Here is an 18,168-nt window from a genome sequence, read left to right as displayed (position 1 = left end):
ACTGTGTTACAAGTAAAAGTCCGGAACACAATATGCACTTGAGTAAAAGTGCACAATGCTCACAATGCGACGCACGAATCCTAACCCAGTATTTTCAAATGGTCAAAGGGCTGAAGTGGGTAATCTTACTAATCTATGTTTTGTAATAGTAATCAAAATCTACAAAGTAACTAGTAACTAAAAGTTACTAGTTTCAAATAGGCTAAATGAGTAAAAGTACAATATTTGGATCCGAGATGTAGGCTATAGTGGAACAGAACTTAAGTAAAATTACATTAGAAATACTCAAGTAAACTACAAAAAATAAAATAAAGGTACAGTACTTAGTTACTTTCCCCCACTAGCCCCAGGGTGGTTTCAGGGCATAGCAAGTTAGCAGGGACATGGCCCCACACACATGCACACACAGTGCAACTGCTGCTGTAATACGTCGATTCCGTTCTGGCACTCGATGCTAATTCATTGTGGGATTCTACAGCAAGGGGCATCAAAGTGTTCCTTTCAAAGTATAGTTCAGATGAAAAGAATATTGCGAAAAGACCGAGCTGCATTAAAGCACGATTTTAGACTTATGTGTCGCACGGCCAAAATAGAAAAGACAGCCTACAACAGGGGTATTGAACTGGCGGCCTGCCGCTGGCTTTTGGAGAGAAATGAGACAGACTCGGCATGCGGTCACTTTAGACTATAGAGCAGAACAGTTCCCAAACTTTTTCCACGTCAAGGACCCCCAAATTGACACTAATTAGCCCCGCGGGACCCCCATTTTAAAAGATATGCCAGGGACCCCCCATAATAGAAGATTTGTACGGATCTAGCAGTGATTCTGAACCCGTTTAATTTCAAGGACCACAATTTATATTGTACCGTCAATGTTAATTTAACTCTGAGAGCAAATGGACCCTAACGGGTCCAATTGGTTCCATTTGTACACACTCTGAGTTACAGACCCATACGGGTGCATTTGGTTCCAATCATTTAGCTGGGGACCCCCTGGAACTCCCTCAAGGACCCCTGGGGGTCCCTGGTCCCCACTTCGGGAACCACCGGACAAGATCGACACTGCAGAGGGCAGGTATACTGTGTGTGTGTGTGTGTGCGTGCGTGCGTTTCATGCAAATGTGGCTAACTAGAATGAATGCCTCTATACATGTATGGCACGACTCCGATATGTCCCTCTAGCAACAACAGCATAATCAATCTGAATCAACCTCAGTATGACATTGTTCATATACAAAGACATACAGTATATAGCCTATAGGGCGGCTATGCTGTCGGGGAGAAACCTATATCTTGTGTGTGTGTGTGTGTGTGTGTGTGTGTGTGTGTGTGTGTCTGTGACATGTGTCTGTGTGTGTGTGTGTGTGTGTGTGTGTGTGTGTGTGTGTGTGTGTGTGTGTGTGTGTGTGTGTGTGTGTGTGTGTGTGTGTGTGTGTGTGTGTGTGTGTGTGTGTGTGTCTGTGTCTGTGTGTGTGTGTGTGTGTGTGTGTGTGTGTTATTATTATTATTGCGACCATTGGTCACAGTTTACTATGAAAACCTGCATTTCCCCCCAGTCGTGTCAGGCCTCGTGTGACGCCTCCATATATGGTCATGCCTCGTGACATCACGCCTCATGATACCATATATATGATCACGACACTGACCTCATCAAACTGTGAGTATAGCCATACATAGAGAAGACTGGATCATGTTGTAAACAAGTGTAATGCTTAATTGGGTCGTCCACTCACAGTTGACAGTCTCTGTATTGAGTTTGTGCTTGAAATGTACTGTACTTCTACAAACTGTTAATAATGTGTCATCATGGATATATTTTGGTGCTACAATACTCAAATGTGCAATAATCAGTTATGTGCATCATGCTTCCATGCATGCACTTGTCCCATTTAGGCTACAGATTTCAGATTTCTATTATATAGGGATAGGCCATTTGAAATTCTGGTACTTCAAAAGCATAACAGCCTGTGTGGCACTCAGGTATTCTTCATATGAGTGTTACATGTGTAGTAGCCTACTGCAAGAGAACAATGTTTGAATATGGTCTCCTTGTACATGTTCATGCTTGTTGAATAGCTGACTTTGATTGTGCTATTTAGCATGGCATCTTGAGGATGTAACAACTTTTAATTAAAAAAATCACTATCAGAGCCTATCTGTCCTTGTATTTCCTATTTCCCTGTGGATATTTTCATTGATTGCAATGGCAAGAGTTTGTTTCATATTGTGTGACTATATCACAGTCACAAGTTGACATGTTGCACTGCCTACTAGACAACAGCAGGTGGTGCTGTTTTATGCTCTGCACAGTGTAATCAGTTATTTGCTCGATATTTACAAATGAAAAGATGAATACCGGTACGTTATTCTGCATTTGTCAGTCTCCACAGAAGAGTTTGTGTTTCATGGTGTGACTATACCAACATCATTGACTTTTTTCTACAGCTATTCATTCATCAGTTCAACGGAGTGCTTATATTTGTTTAAAAAAACAGAGTCACGAGATAACGTGGCACGTTAACATGCCATGGGCGGGTCTAAAGGCTCTGTGCTACCTGTCACAGGTCAATCAGCCTGTCAATCATCTCCTCTGCTCGGTACGCAACGTGCAACGTGCATGCATTAATCGTCTTTTTTTTCCTTCTCAACTTTGAAGAGGTAAGGTCGGCGAAAAGACGAAGAGCACAATTTATTTATGTAAATGTATGTGTTATAATATGCGTGACTTGGTGTCGAAATACTTAGGCCTACTGTAGATACAAAACAGCAGGGTTTTAGTGCGGAGTTTGACTGTTTGAACGTTAATGTAGGAAAAGTTGATTGATGTCATGATAGACAGGCCGCACCATGTGGAAGGCAGAATGGCCGCCTGCAACACGACTTTTTATAAAAATAAACGTGAATGTATACATGAGTGAGAACACAATGTTAAGTTAACATTATAATAATGTTTAAGGCGAGGGGAGGAGCACACTTCGATGTTTAGAGGTTCCATGACCTACGGCACCGTCGGCACGTTCAAAGTCGGAACCCTTCGTCATGATACGATGTGGATGGATTCAGGCCTATATATTAAACACAAACCAACGTGGTAGCCCCTTTCGGGGCTCTCGGTAACGCCGTCCAAAATACAGAAAAGGTATAACCGAGGGTGAGGCCGGGTCCCGAGAGGAGCTAAGTTGCTAACCAACGTGGTTTCGAACTTTCGACGAACCGCCGAGGCCGGCCTGGTATAGGGTAAAATCACTGAGGCTGAGTGAATGAGACAACGCACCACGTGTGGCGACTTTTACACGACATTTTCTTTTACCCTATAGTAAAAAAAAAAAGTCTTTAGTTTGGTTTATGTTCAATAAATGCATGCTTCGAGGGTGACTGCGTCCAACTTTTTTGCATAGTATTTCGATAAAATGACATAGGACGTCCACAATGGAAACAAGCCATAGCCTAACTTGAGTTGATGTTGTGAATTGTAATAAACAGTTGTGAAACATCATGTATTCAAAATTAGTTAATCCAGGGGACCCCTTGAGGAAGTTCCATGTGGGCCCTGAGCAAAACTATGAAGTTGAATTCCACTATTTCACCAGTTATAAGTTAACCCAGTGAGATAATGTATTAAAAGATAATAGGTTCCACTTATCTCCCCACAGACAGTGGAATGCTACAATACAACAATAAAATGTTCTTATGGGTGCATCTGGTACTACAATCTTTTCAATTGGTGGGGCCACTGCCTAATATCAATGTGGACGTTCTCGACATTTAAATGTTAGACATTATGCTCTATGAATTCACTTTACATGTTTGCCTTAAAGATTGCCTTTTTATTTATTTATTATAGGCTACATACTACCTTTCTTTTTAAAGACCATGGCCGACGAATGGGAGGAAGAGGTAACTTCAGAGCGGGAATTTAACGGACCTGTTTGAAACATTGAGAGACTCCGTTGAAGTCATAACTCATAACACGTTTAATGTGTCCATGTTTACAGGGAACCAACACCGGTGGTGCAGTCACCAGCCAGGCTTCAAGCAGTGGTGGGTTTATGCATAGCTACACAGCAAAATCCTGACTTTTAACTATGACTGAAAATGAACCCTTTGCTATAACACTCATTTACAGTATATTGCCATATACTGTTTAAAGTAGTCGTAAAAAAAGAACATTGCTACCAGTGACTTGATGGTGTACCTTTATGTATGTAACAGTGGGCTCAACAGACAATTAATATCGTTATCAGTTGAATTATGTTCATAAGGGTGACTGTGATGTATGTATGTGTATTTTAGGGAGCTCCTGGAAAGGAGGATTTGGAGGAGGGGATGACAATGATGATGATGGTAAGTGTATGTTATGGGAAATGTGATTCCTTAAATTTGTTCTCCACCACTGGTACTGGGCCTGATAATAGTTGCATGATGTCTGAATCAGCTCAATTGCTTTGGTAGTTGAATGTCTTACACTTTGCTCTGACTTTATGGTAAATGCAAGATGGGGGGGGGGGGGGGGGTCCCACATTTCAAAACCATTGAACTACTGTCTCAAGGGGCAAGTTAATTGCGTTGGACGCTTGCGCATGAATATAAATTACAGTTCTGTTAGGCTTAGTTAACTAAAGTTGCACAGTGCAGATATGTCAAATAACACACATAGATCTAATAACTTAAGCACAACAATAAACATCCAGCATTAGATGTCATTTACCAAATGGAGGTTGCCTGTGTTTTATACAGGTCGTGGAGGAAGAGGAAGAGGAGGACGAGGAGGATTTAGGAGCGACTCGGGTAAGAACACATTTGGGCTGCATACAAATCTGTGGTATACTATCGATATTACTGCGCATGATAAGTAAAGACAGTTGCCAAGGGATGCCCGCTGGCCAAGTGGCCCAGGCTCATGCTACATGGGCTCTGGCCTGCCAGGGCGTCATGTGTTCGAGTCCCGTTCATGACGACCTTTGCTGCGTGTGTCTCCCCATCTCTCTCCCTCTTTACTATCCATCTACACTTGATACTGCCAAAGGCAGAAAACTCTTCATGCACGCATGAATGCAAAAGAGAAAGGTGTATTTCAGAATTAATCAAGTAAACATAAATTGTATGTGCAAGCCTGTCAAAACAGCTCTGCTTTCACCATACAGTAACATTAACTAATTGTACCGGTAGTTTTACTCAAACCATTAAACCCTTATACCCTTGTAATGTATGAATGAATCAAGATTACATTATTCTGGAATTCTATTTTCAAGTCTCATGAAGCCCTACCATACTGTACATGTGTCGGTGACATTTTCACAACACATTGATAGCTTAAATATAGCTAAACCTTTGCCCTTGAAATCAGTGGTTCTTATGTCACCCCTCCCACCTCTCAAACGTCCCGCTCCAAAAGAGCCACAACCAAAAATAGACATTGAAAATTGAAAGGAAATATAAAGCAAGGAAGAAGTTAAGTATACACAGTAAAATAATATGTATCGGGTTCTTACAGCTTATGACGGTAATATTTGTACTTGACAGGAGGCAGCAGAGGAGGTCGAAGTGATGGAGATGATGGAGGATCTACAGAAGGTAACTAAGGAGAGAGGTGGATTAAACTAGATGAACTGGGCCACTGGATTGTCCATAAATGATTTGCTATTGAACTGATTGTATTATTTTTTTCTTCCCAGGGTTTGGAGGTGGAGGAAGAGGAGGCAGAGGTGGCAGAGGTGGCTTCCGTCAAGGTATACTTTTATTAAAAATCCAACTTAAGTTCTCTGGTAATGTTAGTAAATATTGGTATAAAGTTTGTTAAAGTCAGCTCTATCTGGAAAATTCCACAACAAGCTTGTAGAATCCCAACATGTCAAAATTGACTGTGGAAAAAAGACAGTCCTGAAGTGTCTTACATTATTCATGGTGTATTGCACCACCGACTCGAGACAGACTGACAAATGCTTCTGATGTCCCACCTGCGCCACTTCAATTCACAATTGCAACATAAATAAGTCCTGTATTGAAATCAGTTGAAGCCTATAGCTTGCTTCTTGCGGCGCCGCGCGGCGGACGCAGCCGGTGTGTTGTGGGCTTAAAACACCAATGATGCCATAGTAGTATATTAATGAACACATTTTTCTCATCTGACCTGTGTAGGACATGTGTGCGTCCTGTTGTGGTGTATGGTGGAATCGCAACTGGACACCAAATCAGAGACATCTGCAGGGGGTGCAACGTGTTGTGCGGGACTCCAGGAAGGCTGTTGGATATGATTCAAAGAGGAAAGGTAAAGGAAGCCTTCAATTCAGTAATGGTGGTTGCAACTATCAATTATTTTCTTAGCGATTACTATATTGATTGTTAAAAAAATAATAATTATTGCCCATACCCGAGGCGGGGGTTGGCGATAAGGCCTTTCTGTGTGGAGTTTGCATGTTCTCCCCGTGTCCCCTAGGGTAGATACCCTCACAAAAACATGCCGTAATCCTGGTCTCTAAAACTACCTCCCCCTGGCCAGCCGGGGCGCCTGATGGAGGGGACAGGAACTGGTCGGAATAACGTGTCCCTTCCACGCGCTAAGTCCGGTGAAAAGAAGCAGCTTGGACTCCTCATGCATAGAAGGAGGCATGAGGTCAGTCCGCTGCCCCCCCAGGTTGGCAGAGGAAGTATAGCGCCCAGGATTACATTAGATAATTGGCACTGGGTGAAAAAGAAAACTGGGTTACAAAATCGTGGGATAAAAATGTAAGTAAAAAAAATAATAATAATAATAATTTGAAGCATTTTGTTTATATATATATACTTTATTAAATGCATGAATCGATTACCGGTAACCCCATAAGTGTTATTTTACATTTATATTAACAAAGTTTAAAGTTTTTTGTCGATAATTACATAACCAAAATAGGGACTTATAAATGATAGATAATCATTCATAATCAATTAAATCTATTCATTGGATTAACCCATTCTGGGTGGGAACCCCTTTTGGTGTTAGCATTATGTTATACTTTTATCTATTTTTGAATAATCGTGGCACAATTTTGGAATACATATTACATTTTTCAATCAAATATTTGCTTCTGGGGGGTCCCTGGAACAACATATTTTCACATTGGGTTTGGAGGCCTATTACATATCATTTTTGGGGTCCTTGACATGAAATAGTTTAAAGAAAAAAATATAGAAAAAAAGTTGTCATATGTACAAAAACACTGTTTCAGTGAAAAAGATGTCATAGCTGCAGTGTGCTGTCCCCCCTAATAAGGGTCCATTTGGTTAAACGCCATAGCTGCATGGGGACCACCTGGAAGTAACCACCCTCAAGGACCACTGCATGGTGGACTGGCTTAGCTAATTAGCTACTTAGGTTGATGGAATTGCGTGTAATTTCACTTTGATGTAGCCGCAAATAGTTAATTAGATCAGTGGTTCCCAAACTTTTTCATACCAAGGACCCCCAAATTGACACTAATTAGCCAGCGGACCCCCAATTGAAAAGATATGCCAGGGACCACCATATGAATATTTTGACGGCTCTCTATAGTGATTCTCAACCCGTCTAATTTCAAGGACCCCACCAGTTTGACATGCATTAGTTTGCATTAGTTACTTTAGTGTGCGTGTGTGGCGCTGTGTGTGTGGGGCTGTGTGTGTTTGGTTGTGTGTGTGTGTGTGTGTGGCTGTTTGGCTATGTTGTGAGCTTGTAGATCTGCTATTTGTATACATTTCATACACATCGCCCCCCCTGGGTCCACAGTTGATATAGCTTAATGTGCAACATTTGGATTGGAGACGCACGCACGTGCGCATGCGTGCGCCCACACACGCGCACGAACACACTCGCAATTTTAAATAATGGGATGAATCAAGAGTTGCAATAACCTGCTTGTATTAAACGACGTAGAACATGTTATGAGCTACTTTCTGTCAAGACATTCTCTGCAGGTGATTATTTTTTTAAGTGTTGGTGTTTGGAAGCACTCGTTGAAGTCAGTGAACAGCCCTGCATACCACCTGTTTCGCATTTGCACATAATACAGGAGGCAGCAGCACGACTTACAGCGAGTCTCTCTCTGACGCCCTGTGGAAGTCCCTTCCGCAGCCCTCTGGTGATATTCTCACTCCCGTGCGCAGGTTTATAAAACCCAGCAAATAAACAAAACGACATAACTACTCACCGAAACAAAGCCTGCTAGGTAAAAGTCTATTCTCGTAGCTGGGAAGCGTCTCAGGTCCCCAGTTTCTCTCTAAAATGCACATTTTAATAACGCAATCTACCCTGAATTCACCAGGCAGAGTCATTTCTTCTACTATGGCATTTCCGGGTTTTGCCTGCGCCGATCTGGTTGGATTCATTTTATTTAATGATTAAAATAGTGCATTTTACATGATTTTAGAGAGAAACTGGGGACCTGAGACGCTTCCCACCTACGAGAATAGACTTTTACCAAGGTCTACCAGGCTTTGTTTCTGTGAGTAGTTACGTCGTTTTGTTTATTTGCTGGGATTTGAAAACCCGCGCACGGGAGTGAGAATATCACCAGAGGGCTGCGGAAGGGACTTCCACAGGGCGTCAGAGAGAGACTCGCTGTAAGCCCTGGACCAGGGCTACAGCACGACCTGTTAATAAAAACCTACAGCTGCAATGATGTTGAGTTCAACGTCGTTTAATACAAGCAGATCACAAAAGCAATTTGTATGAGTGGGGAGTCAATGGAGGGTATTGCAACTCTAGATTCATCACATTATTTAAAAAAATGTGATTCATTGTTGCAAATTGCAATTTGAGTTGCAAATTGCGGCCAACACACCCCCCTGAGTCACACTGCATGAAAAGAGGAGTTAACGTGCAATTATGGGCACTGTATTTAGTAGGCATATACAGTTAATATACGGTAATATACAGGTGTGATGGTACAATTCGGGAGTTTACCGGAGTTTGTCGGAAAGTTTAACGGGAGGATGGCTTTTACAGTACAGTACAGTACCGTACCACTCACTTCAGACGGGTCAGATTTTTTTTTTAAATTCATTACGGAATTAATTGGGCCTTTGAAATATAGTGGAATCAGTTTGGAAATTCCTTCATGATTAAGAGTCATTTAGCCACAATTTGCAACACAATGCGATGACTGTAGAGTTGCAATGCCCTCCATTGACATCCCATTGGTCCAAATTGCATTTACGATCTGCTTGTATTGAACGACGTTAAACTCACCAACATTGCAGCTGTAGTAGGGCAAGCTTGAATTATCCTCTTTCAATCTGAAAAGCTTTTGTTTCCCAAAAATCCACCGTAAACATGTTATGAGCTACTTTCTGTCAAGAAAAACTGTGCTGTGATATTTTTGAGTGGCGCAACCACTCCTATAGACAGTTGTGTGTAGCTGTGTCCCTGGTTCCCTGGGTCTGTCTGTCCCTGTGTCCCTGGCTGTGTCCGAGCACAGAAAAGTGTCACTGTTGCACAGCCTAACACACAGACACACACAGGCCAGACTCACTTCAGACGTGTCCGATTCTTTTTTTTTTAGTGTTAGTTTGGAAGCACTCGTTATTAAGCATTAGGTTATTCTTTAGCTAAATATTGAAAAATAGCAGATCTACAAGCACATAGCACGGCACTTGGTGCCGTGCTACGAGTTTGTAGATCTGCTGTTTTTGAAAGATCTTGAAAATGTGGCGCAAATTTGGAATATATTCTTTCCGGGCGAACGTTTTTAACTCAAATCTTTGCTGGTCCCTGGTCCCTGGAACAACATATTTTCTGATGGGCGTCCACGGCCAACTACAGATAATTCTGGGGGTCCTTGACGTGAAAAAGGTTGAACACCACTGACATAGAAACATAGGTTTTTCATAAAACTGTCAGGATTTAGAAGGCATTCGTAGAATCGTCCTCTGGTCTAAAATGGCTTAATTCTCAGGGCTTCTGGGTAATCCAGTCTCAATGCAATGCCTATATATGGAGTGTCATGGCAGCCTCCGTATCGCTCTGTCCTCACTACTTGTGTCACAAGGCATGATGGAGCCACGGGTTTTGCAGGTTTTCATAGTAATCTACGGTCGCAATTACTATGCAGAATGTCCCATTTCACACAAGTTATCAAATGTATAAATTGTATACAAATATTTTTGAAAAATGGCAGATCTACAAAGTCACAATGTGTCGCATCGCATGCTTGTAGATCAACAATTTTCAAATGGCCGAAGTGTATATAGGGCTTAATGTGGTTGTTGTTTTGTAGTAATGATCTAAAACTGTAGGTCTCAACCAGTGATCCGGGGACCACCAGTGGTCCTTGAGGGGGTCCCCAGCTAAATGAATTGGTAACCAAATGTACCCTTATTAGATCTTTAACTCTTGAGAGCGTAAAATGATACCAATATCATTTTACGCTCTCAAGAGTTAAATTATTGTTAAATATCTGCATCACTTAAAGTCCACACAATTAGAGAATGTAGAATAATTGTTATTTTGATCAACTAAGGGACCACCAGTCTTGATGATGTACAATGATGATGATGATGAGCGCCCCTCACTTCACACGGGTGTGATTTTATAGACGGCTATGTGTGTGGCTGTGTTCCTGGGTCCCTGTGTCCGAGCACGAAAATAGTGTTATAGCGTTTGTTCACCACAAAGTGTCACTGTTGCACAGCCTAATACACAGACACACAGGCAAGGGAGGAGTGCTTGCCCAGTACAGTACAGTACAGTACAGTACAGTACAGTACAGTACAGTACAGTACAGTACCACTCACTTCAGACGGGTCTGATCTTTTTATAATATATTTACTTTTTTTGTTTGTTTTTACAGGAGAATGATGCCTGCTGCTCACAGCGGGGGGGAGAGGTACAGATTTGGCTCCCTGCCTCTCCCCGGCCTGTGGACCCGGCAGACCGGTGAGTGTGTTGTTACAATGTTACAATTTGCAAGGTTACTACAATGTTAAAAACAGTTTTCGAGGGAATTTGAGTACTTCCGGTCATTCCTTAAAATGTTGAGGTAGTTGCACTTGAGTTTTTCCCCCAATATCTTTTACTTCTACTAGTACTAACCACTACATCTCGGATCCAAATATTATACTTTTACCTCCACTACATTTATTTGAAAACATTAGTTACTAGTTACTTTGCAGATTATTTATTATTTATTACAAAACATACATTAACCACATAGACCTGAGGACTACAAATGCCTTCTAAATCCTGACAGTTTTCTGAAAAGCCCATGTTTCTATGTCAGTCGTTCTCAAACATTTTCATGCCAAGGACCCCCAAAAATATATGTAATTGGCCGCCGACCCCGATCTGAAAATATGTTTTTCCAGTGACAACCCCCCCCCCACCCATAAGCAAAGATTTTAGTTAAAAACGTTCGCTCTGAAATAATATACATTAAAAGATTTGCACCACATTTTCATGATTTTTCAAAAATAGCAGACCTACAAGCTCGAAGCGTGGCACCGAGTGCCGCGCTTCGAGCTTCTAGGTCTGCTATTTTTCAATAGGCAATACTTTTGTAGTTTTGCTGAAGTACATTTTAAATTCTGGACTTTCACAGAAACAGTATTTCTATACAGCACTATTGATACTTTTACTTTAACTTTTTTCAACCAAGGTTCATGTTTTACAGTAGGTTATTAGAGAAAGTAAAACATGAGTGTACATTTTCTTTCATTTGCTGCTTTCTTTCGTTTTAGTGATTTTTATCTATTTTTTACATGGGGGTGGGGGCATTCGAACATGGTGCTAAATAATGTTTTTTAGTCCAGTGGATTAGCAGAGGAGCAGAGTCCAGTGGATTAGCAGAGGAGCAGAGTCCAGTGGATTAGCAGAGGAGCAGAGTCCAGTGGATTAGCAGAGGAGCAGAGTCCAGTGGATTAGCAGAGTCCAGTGGATTAGCAGAGGAGCAGAGTCCAGTGGATTAGCAGAGGAGCAGAGTCCAGTGGATTAGCAGAGTCCAGTGGATTAGCAGAGGAGCAGAGTCCAGTGGATTAGCAGAGGAGCAGAGTCCAGTGGATTAGCAGAGTCAAGAGTCCAGTGGATTAGCGGAGGAGCCGAGTCCAGTGGATTAGCGGAGGAGCCGAGTCCAGTGGATTAGCGGAGGAGCCGAGTCCAGTGGATTAGCGGAGGAGCCGGGTCCAGTGGATTAGCGGAGGAGCCGGGTCCAGTGGATTATCGGAGGAGCCGGGTCCAGTGGATTAGCGGAGCAGCCGGGTCCAGTGGATTAGCGGAGCAGCCGGGTCCAGTGGATTAGCGGAGGAGCCGGGTCCAGTGGATTAGCGGAGGAGCAGAGTCCAGTGGATTAGCGGAGGAGCCGGGTCCAGTGGATTAGCGGAGGAGCAGAGTCCAGTGGATTAGCGGAGGAGCAGGGTCCAGTGGATTAGCGGAGGAGCCGGGTCCAGTGGATTATCGGAGGAGCCGGGTCCAGTGGATTATCGGAGCAGCCGGGTCCAGTGGATTAGCGGAGGAGCAGAGTCCAGTGGATTAGCGGAGGAGCCGGGTCCAGTGGATTAGCGGAGGAGCAGAGTCCAGTGGATTAGCGGAGGAGCAGGGTCCAGTGGATTAGCGGAGGAGCCGGGTCCAGTGGATTATCGGAGGAGCCGGGTCCAGTGGATTATCGGAGGAGCCGGGTCCAGTGGATTATCGGAGGAGCCGGGTCCAGTGGATTATCGGAGGAGCCGGGTCCAGTGGATTAGCGTAGCAGCCGGGTCCAGTGGATTAGCGGAGGAGCCGGGTCCAGTGGATTATCGGAGGAGCCGGGTCCAGTGGATTAGCGGAGGAGCAGAGTCCAGTGGATTAGCGGAGGAGCCGGGTCCAGTGGATTATCGGAGGAGCCGGGTCCAGTGGATTATCGGAGGAGCCGAGTCCAGTGGATTAGCGGAGAAGCCGAGTCCAGTGGATTAGCGGAGGAGCAGAGTCCAGTGGATTAGCGGAGGAGCAGAGACCAGTGGATTAGCGGAGGAGCCGAGTCCAGTGGATTAGCGGAGGAGCCGGGTCCAGTGGATTAGCGGAGGAGCAGAGTCCAGTGGATTAGCGGAGGAGCCGAGTCCAGTGGATCAGTGGATTAGCGGAGGAGCCGGGTCCAGTGGATTAGCGGAGGAGCCGGGTCCAGTGGATTAGCGGAGGAGCCGGGTCCAGTGGATTAGCGGAGGAGCCGGGTCCAGTGGATTAGCGGAGGAGCCGGGTCCAGTGGATTAGCGGAGGAGCCGGGTCCAGTGGATTAGCGGAGGAGCCGGGTCCAGTGGATTAGCGGAGGAGCCGGGTCCAGTGGATTAGCGGAGGAGCCGGGTCCAGTGGATTAGCGGAGGAGCCGAGTCCAGTGGATTAGCGGAGGAGCCGAGTCCAGTGGATTAGCGGAGGAGCCGAGTCCAGTGGATCAGTGGATTAGCGGAGGAGCCGGGTCCAGTGGATTATCGGAGGAGCCGGGTCCAGTGGATTATCGGAGGAGCCGGGTCCAGTGGATTATCGGAGGAGCCGGGTCCAGTGGATTATCGGAGGAGCCGGGTCCAGTGGATTATCGGAGGAGCCGGGTCCAGTGGATTAGCGGAGGAGCAGAGTCCAGTGGATTAGCGGAGGAGCCGGGTCCAGTGGATTATCGGAGGAGCCGGGTCCAGTGGATTATCGGAGGAGCCGGGTCCAGTGGATTAGCGGAGGAGCAGAGTCCAGTGGATTAGCGGAGGAGCCGGGTCCAGTGGATTATCGGAGGAGCCGGGTCCAGTGGATTATCGGAGGAGCCGGGTCCAGTGGATTAGCGGAGGAGCAGAGACCAGTGGATTAGCGGAGGAGCCGAGACCAGTGGATTAGCGGAGGAGCCGAGTCCAGTGGATTAGCGGAGGAGCAGAGACCAGTGGATTAGCGGAGGAGCCGAGACCAGTGGATTAGCGGAGGAGCCGAGTCCAGTGGATTAGCGGAGGAGCCGAGTCCAGTGGATTAGCGGAGGAGCCGGGTCCAGTGGATTAGCGGAGGATCCGGGTCCAGTGGATTAGCGGAGGAGCAGAGTCCAGTGGATTAGCGGAGGAGCCGGGTCCAGTGGATTATCGGAGGAGCCGGGTCCAGTGGATTAGCGGAGGATCCGGGTCCAGTGGATTAGCGGAGGAGCCGGGTCCAGTGGATTAGCGGAGGATCCGGGTCCAGTGGATTAGCGGAGGAGCCGAGTCCAGTGGATTAGCGGAGGAGCCGAGACCAGTGGATTAGCGGAGGAGCCGAGTCCAGTGGATTATCGGAGGAGCCGAGTCCAGTGGATTATCGGAGGAGCCGGGTCCAGTGGATTAGCGGAGGAGCAGAGACCAGTGGATTAGCGGAGGAGCCGAGACCAGTGGATTAGCGGAGGAGCCGAGTCCAGTGGATTAGCGGAGGAGCCGAGACCAGTGGATTAGCGGAGGAGCAGAGACCAGTGGATTAGCGGAGGAGCCGAGACCAGTGGATTAGCGGAGGAGCCGAGTCCAGTGGATTAGCGGAGGAGCAGAGACCAGTGGATTAGCGGAGGAGCAGAGACCAGTGGATTAGCGGAGGAGCAGAGACCAGTGGATTAGCGGAGGAGCCGGGTCCAGTGGATTAGCGGAGGATCCGGGTCCAGTGGATTAGCGGAGGAGCCGGGTCCAGTGGATTAGCGGAGGAGCAGAGACCAGTGGATTAGCGGAGGATCCGGGTCCAGTGGATTAGCGGAGGATCCGGGTCCAGTGGATTATCGGAGGAGCAGAGTCCAGTGGATTATCGGAGGAGCAGAGTCCAGTGGATTATCGGAGGAGCCGGGTCCAGTGGATTATCGGAGGAGCCGGGTCCAGTGGATTATCGGAGGAGCCGGGTCCAGTGGATTATCGGAGGAGCCGGGTCCAGTGGATTATCGGAGGAGCCGGGTCCAGTGGATTAGCGGAGGAGCCGGGTCCAGTGGATTATCGGAGGAGCCGGGTCCAGTGGATTAGCGGAGGAGCCGGGTCCAGTGGATTAGCGGAGGAGCCGGGTCCAGTGGATTAGCGGAGGAGCCGGGTCCAGTGGATTAGCGGAGGAGCCGGGTCCAGTGGATTATCGGAGGAGCCGGGTCCAGTGGATTATCGGAGGAGCCGGGTCCAGTGGATTATCGGAGGAGCCGGGTCCAGTGGATTATCGGAGGAGCCGGGTCCAGTGGATTAGCGGAGGAGCCGAGTCCAGTTGATGGAGGATCTACAGAAGGTAACTAAGGAGAGAGGTGGATTAAACTAGATGAACTGGGCCACTGGATTGTCCATAAATGATTTGCTATTGAACTGATTGTATTATTTTTTCTTCCCAGGGTTTGGAGGTGGAGGAAGAGGAGGCAGAGGTGGCAGAGGTGGCTTCCGTCAAGGTATACTTTTATTAAAAATCCAACTTAAGTTCTCTGGTAATGTTAGTAAATATTGGTATAAAGTTTGTTAAAGTCAGCTCTATCTGGAAAATTCCACAACAAGCTTGTAGAATCAAAATTGACTGTGGAAAAAAGTGTCTGCATTGCACCACCGACTCGAGACAGACTGACAAATGCTTCTGATGTCCCACCTGCGCCACTTCAATTCACAATTGCAACATAAATAAGTCCTGTATTGAAATTAGTTGAAGCCTATAGCTTGCTTCTTAGCAGAAATGGAAATTCAAAAATATATGTCAAAAGATATTTAAAAACATTTTCGTGACCTGAAATTACGAACGGATGAGCGCTTCCTGTGCAGGAGTTTATGGAGGCGGATGGTTGTGGAATGGTTGACTATCAACTAGCAAACAGGCAGCTGCAATGTTTGCTCACTGCCATCAATCTTCTCTATTTTGTCTAAAATCAATATTCCTTGTTCTTTTCACTTTGGGAAAAAAATTATGCATTTGAAAATAGTGTGCAGTTTCATTTTTTAGCTTTGTGCTTTAACTGTGCTCTACTTGCCTGAAAAGGGAAGAAATAATAAAAATGTATTCGTGAAGTAATTCTATGTTAGTGTAACTGCAAAAATTTGAACAGAAGGTGAAAGAGAAGGTTCTGGAGTTTATCATGATACATCATTGTAAAGTGAATTAATGAGTCATGTTCATGAGTGAATGTCAACTGATCCTTCTTGTGTAATGCTGCAGGATATCGTGGCAAAGATGAAGAAGTCTTTTCTAAAGGTAATTTGTGTGGATAAGGTTCCATGTTTGAGTTGGTTAGCTTCAGCTTGCATTGGGGACACATGCTAAAAATATATATTCTTTTATCTGTAACAGGTTCAACAGAAAACACTGAAGATGGAGGTGAAGAGAGTAAGTAATTCAAATAAATGCATCCACTGTAATACATTTCTTGTAAACTTGTCCAAAAGTCATTCTAACTAAACCTTATCCCTTTCCCTAGGACCAAAGGTGACCTATATTCCTGAAGGATGAAGAATCCATTCTTTCCCACTACGAATCTGGCATTAACTTTGACAAGTATGATCAGATCATGGTGGATGTTAGTGGCAGCAACCCACCAAAGGCCATCATGGTAATGATCTGTTACCAGTGTTATCATCAGTTCAGTAGTCGTGAGTAGTTTTCTTGGACAGCAATGAAACCCTGTTTGTTTCCATTTTCAGACTTTCGAGGAGGCACAATTCTGTGAGTCCCTGAAAAGGAACGTGAGCAAATCCGGCTATGTGAAGCCAACTCCAGTGCAGAAGCATGGCATCCCTATCATCGCTGCGGGCAGAGACCTCATGGCCTGTGCCCAGACTGGATCAGGCAAAACGGTGAGATTCAGCTGATGCTTTCATCTAGAATGACTTATGGTTCAGGACAGGACACATTGTTGAGATTAAAAATACATCCAGTGGTGTAATGAACCACTACATACGAAGTGGATGTGAGCTTGGTTCTCTGTTTTCCTCCCTAAAGGCTGCCTTCCTGCTGCCAATGCTCCAGAAGCTGATGGCAGACGGAGTGGCAGCTAGTCTTAGAGTATATATACAATAGAGAAGACACCCAGAGGAAATCTTGAAGCGCAATGGACATAGTGGCCGAAGAAGGTATTGCAGTTTGGTAAGGTTTTGCCCTCAAACACATGAACGCGCACTAGGCTCCGCCCACTCCAGCAAGTTTCAACCAGCTCTCTGAGCTCTGCCCCAGAGCGGAGCGCTGAGAGACTGACCGGATTAAAACCAGGAAATGTCGCATCAGGACTTTTGCTCATTACTTATTATTCTGTGTATATAAAATATAGATAATTTGTCTAATCTCTAGTTACATCAATATTGTTCTTGTAAAATAGTTGGTTTGTGACCAAGTATTAAGATTATAAAGATCGCTTATGTCATTTTGACTTCCCATTCACTTACCATAGGCTTCTGCTGTAGAACTCCCGAGTCCGAATTCTTTTTTTTTTTTTTTAAATAGCAGCTGTACATGAAATGTTAATGTTGATTTAGCATCAACATGATTATTTACCGATATAAATACATGGTTTGATAACCTACAAGTAGGCGAAAGTCATTTTCTGCCAGGCGTATGTCTCTCCATCTACCCCGTCTTCAAGCCTCCATCCCTGGGCAGAGGTTGAATGATTGACTGGTGGTCGTGGAGCTCTGTGCAGTGCCGTCTCGTTACAGTCTAAAATCAATGGTTAAATTATTCCATAACACTGAAAATGATCAATTTTCCATTTAAAATCAAATTATGGTTAAGTGTGTAAATTACATTTATTCTGTTTGGACAAAGTGCAGTTAAGAAAAGGTGGAGATCAAGGAAGAATTTCTCTATGTCACGTGAAGTGTAAAACTGGGAATTTCACCCAAGGAATCCATGATGAAGTGCTAAGATAACCACAATAATAACCCAGATTCGTATTGATGTGCTTACCGAGATAATCAAAATGCTTTCATTTTAAACCAACCTCTGAATTAAAACATTGGGTTCTGCAAAAGTCACAGATCAAATTGCAATGATTTTTAAAATAATCTATTATTCACACTGGATAAACAACAGTGGGACTGGAATACTGTACATCCAGTTTTGAGACATATTTCCTATGCACATATATGAACCTGAATGGCATAGAATAGCCTACGCAGCATTTATTCTGCATATCAGATATTGGAATATGTTCATATTGTCTAAAGAACCAAAAACAATATCTGTCTGGTCAAGCAGTAGATCATGTACGATTTGGTATTTTTGTTAGTAATATGTCTAAAAAGTCATTGCTCATAGTGGTGCGCAAA

At 44.7% G+C, this 18,168-nt stretch overlaps 1 protein-coding gene across 1 annotated transcript in view; it reads left to right on the top strand.

Annotated features, from left to right (window-relative positions):
- Positions 1–3,873: 3,873 nt before the first annotated feature.
- The window catches only part of LOC308336455 (putative ATP-dependent RNA helicase DDX4), a gene marked incomplete at both ends in the record, with an annotated part of 56,655 nt that continues 42,360 nt past the window's right edge, over positions 3,874–18,168 (top strand). The window contains 10 exons of the mRNA XM_080793820.1: positions 3,874–3,897; positions 4,294–4,344; positions 4,738–4,788; positions 5,524–5,574; positions 15,261–15,314; positions 16,067–16,102; positions 16,199–16,234; positions 16,353–16,457; positions 16,549–16,701; positions 16,847–16,909. Of these exons, the coding sequence (XP_080649946.1) occupies positions 3,874–3,897; positions 4,294–4,344; positions 4,738–4,788; positions 5,524–5,574; positions 15,261–15,314; positions 16,067–16,102; positions 16,199–16,234; positions 16,353–16,457; positions 16,549–16,701; positions 16,847–16,909 (624 nt within the window). The remainder of the gene's footprint in view (positions 3,898–4,293; positions 4,345–4,737; positions 4,789–5,523; positions 5,575–15,260; positions 15,315–16,066; positions 16,103–16,198; positions 16,235–16,352; positions 16,458–16,548; positions 16,702–16,846; positions 16,910–18,168) is intronic.

The sequence above is a fragment of the Protomyctophum bolini genome (assembly GCF_963924005.1).
Source record: "Protomyctophum bolini genome assembly, chromosome: 21".
NCBI classification, from domain to species: Eukaryota; Metazoa; Chordata; class Actinopteri; order Myctophiformes; family Myctophidae; genus Protomyctophum; species Protomyctophum bolini.
Note: the sequence above shows the minus strand (reverse complement) of the source record. Positions and strands in the feature narration are given on the sequence as shown.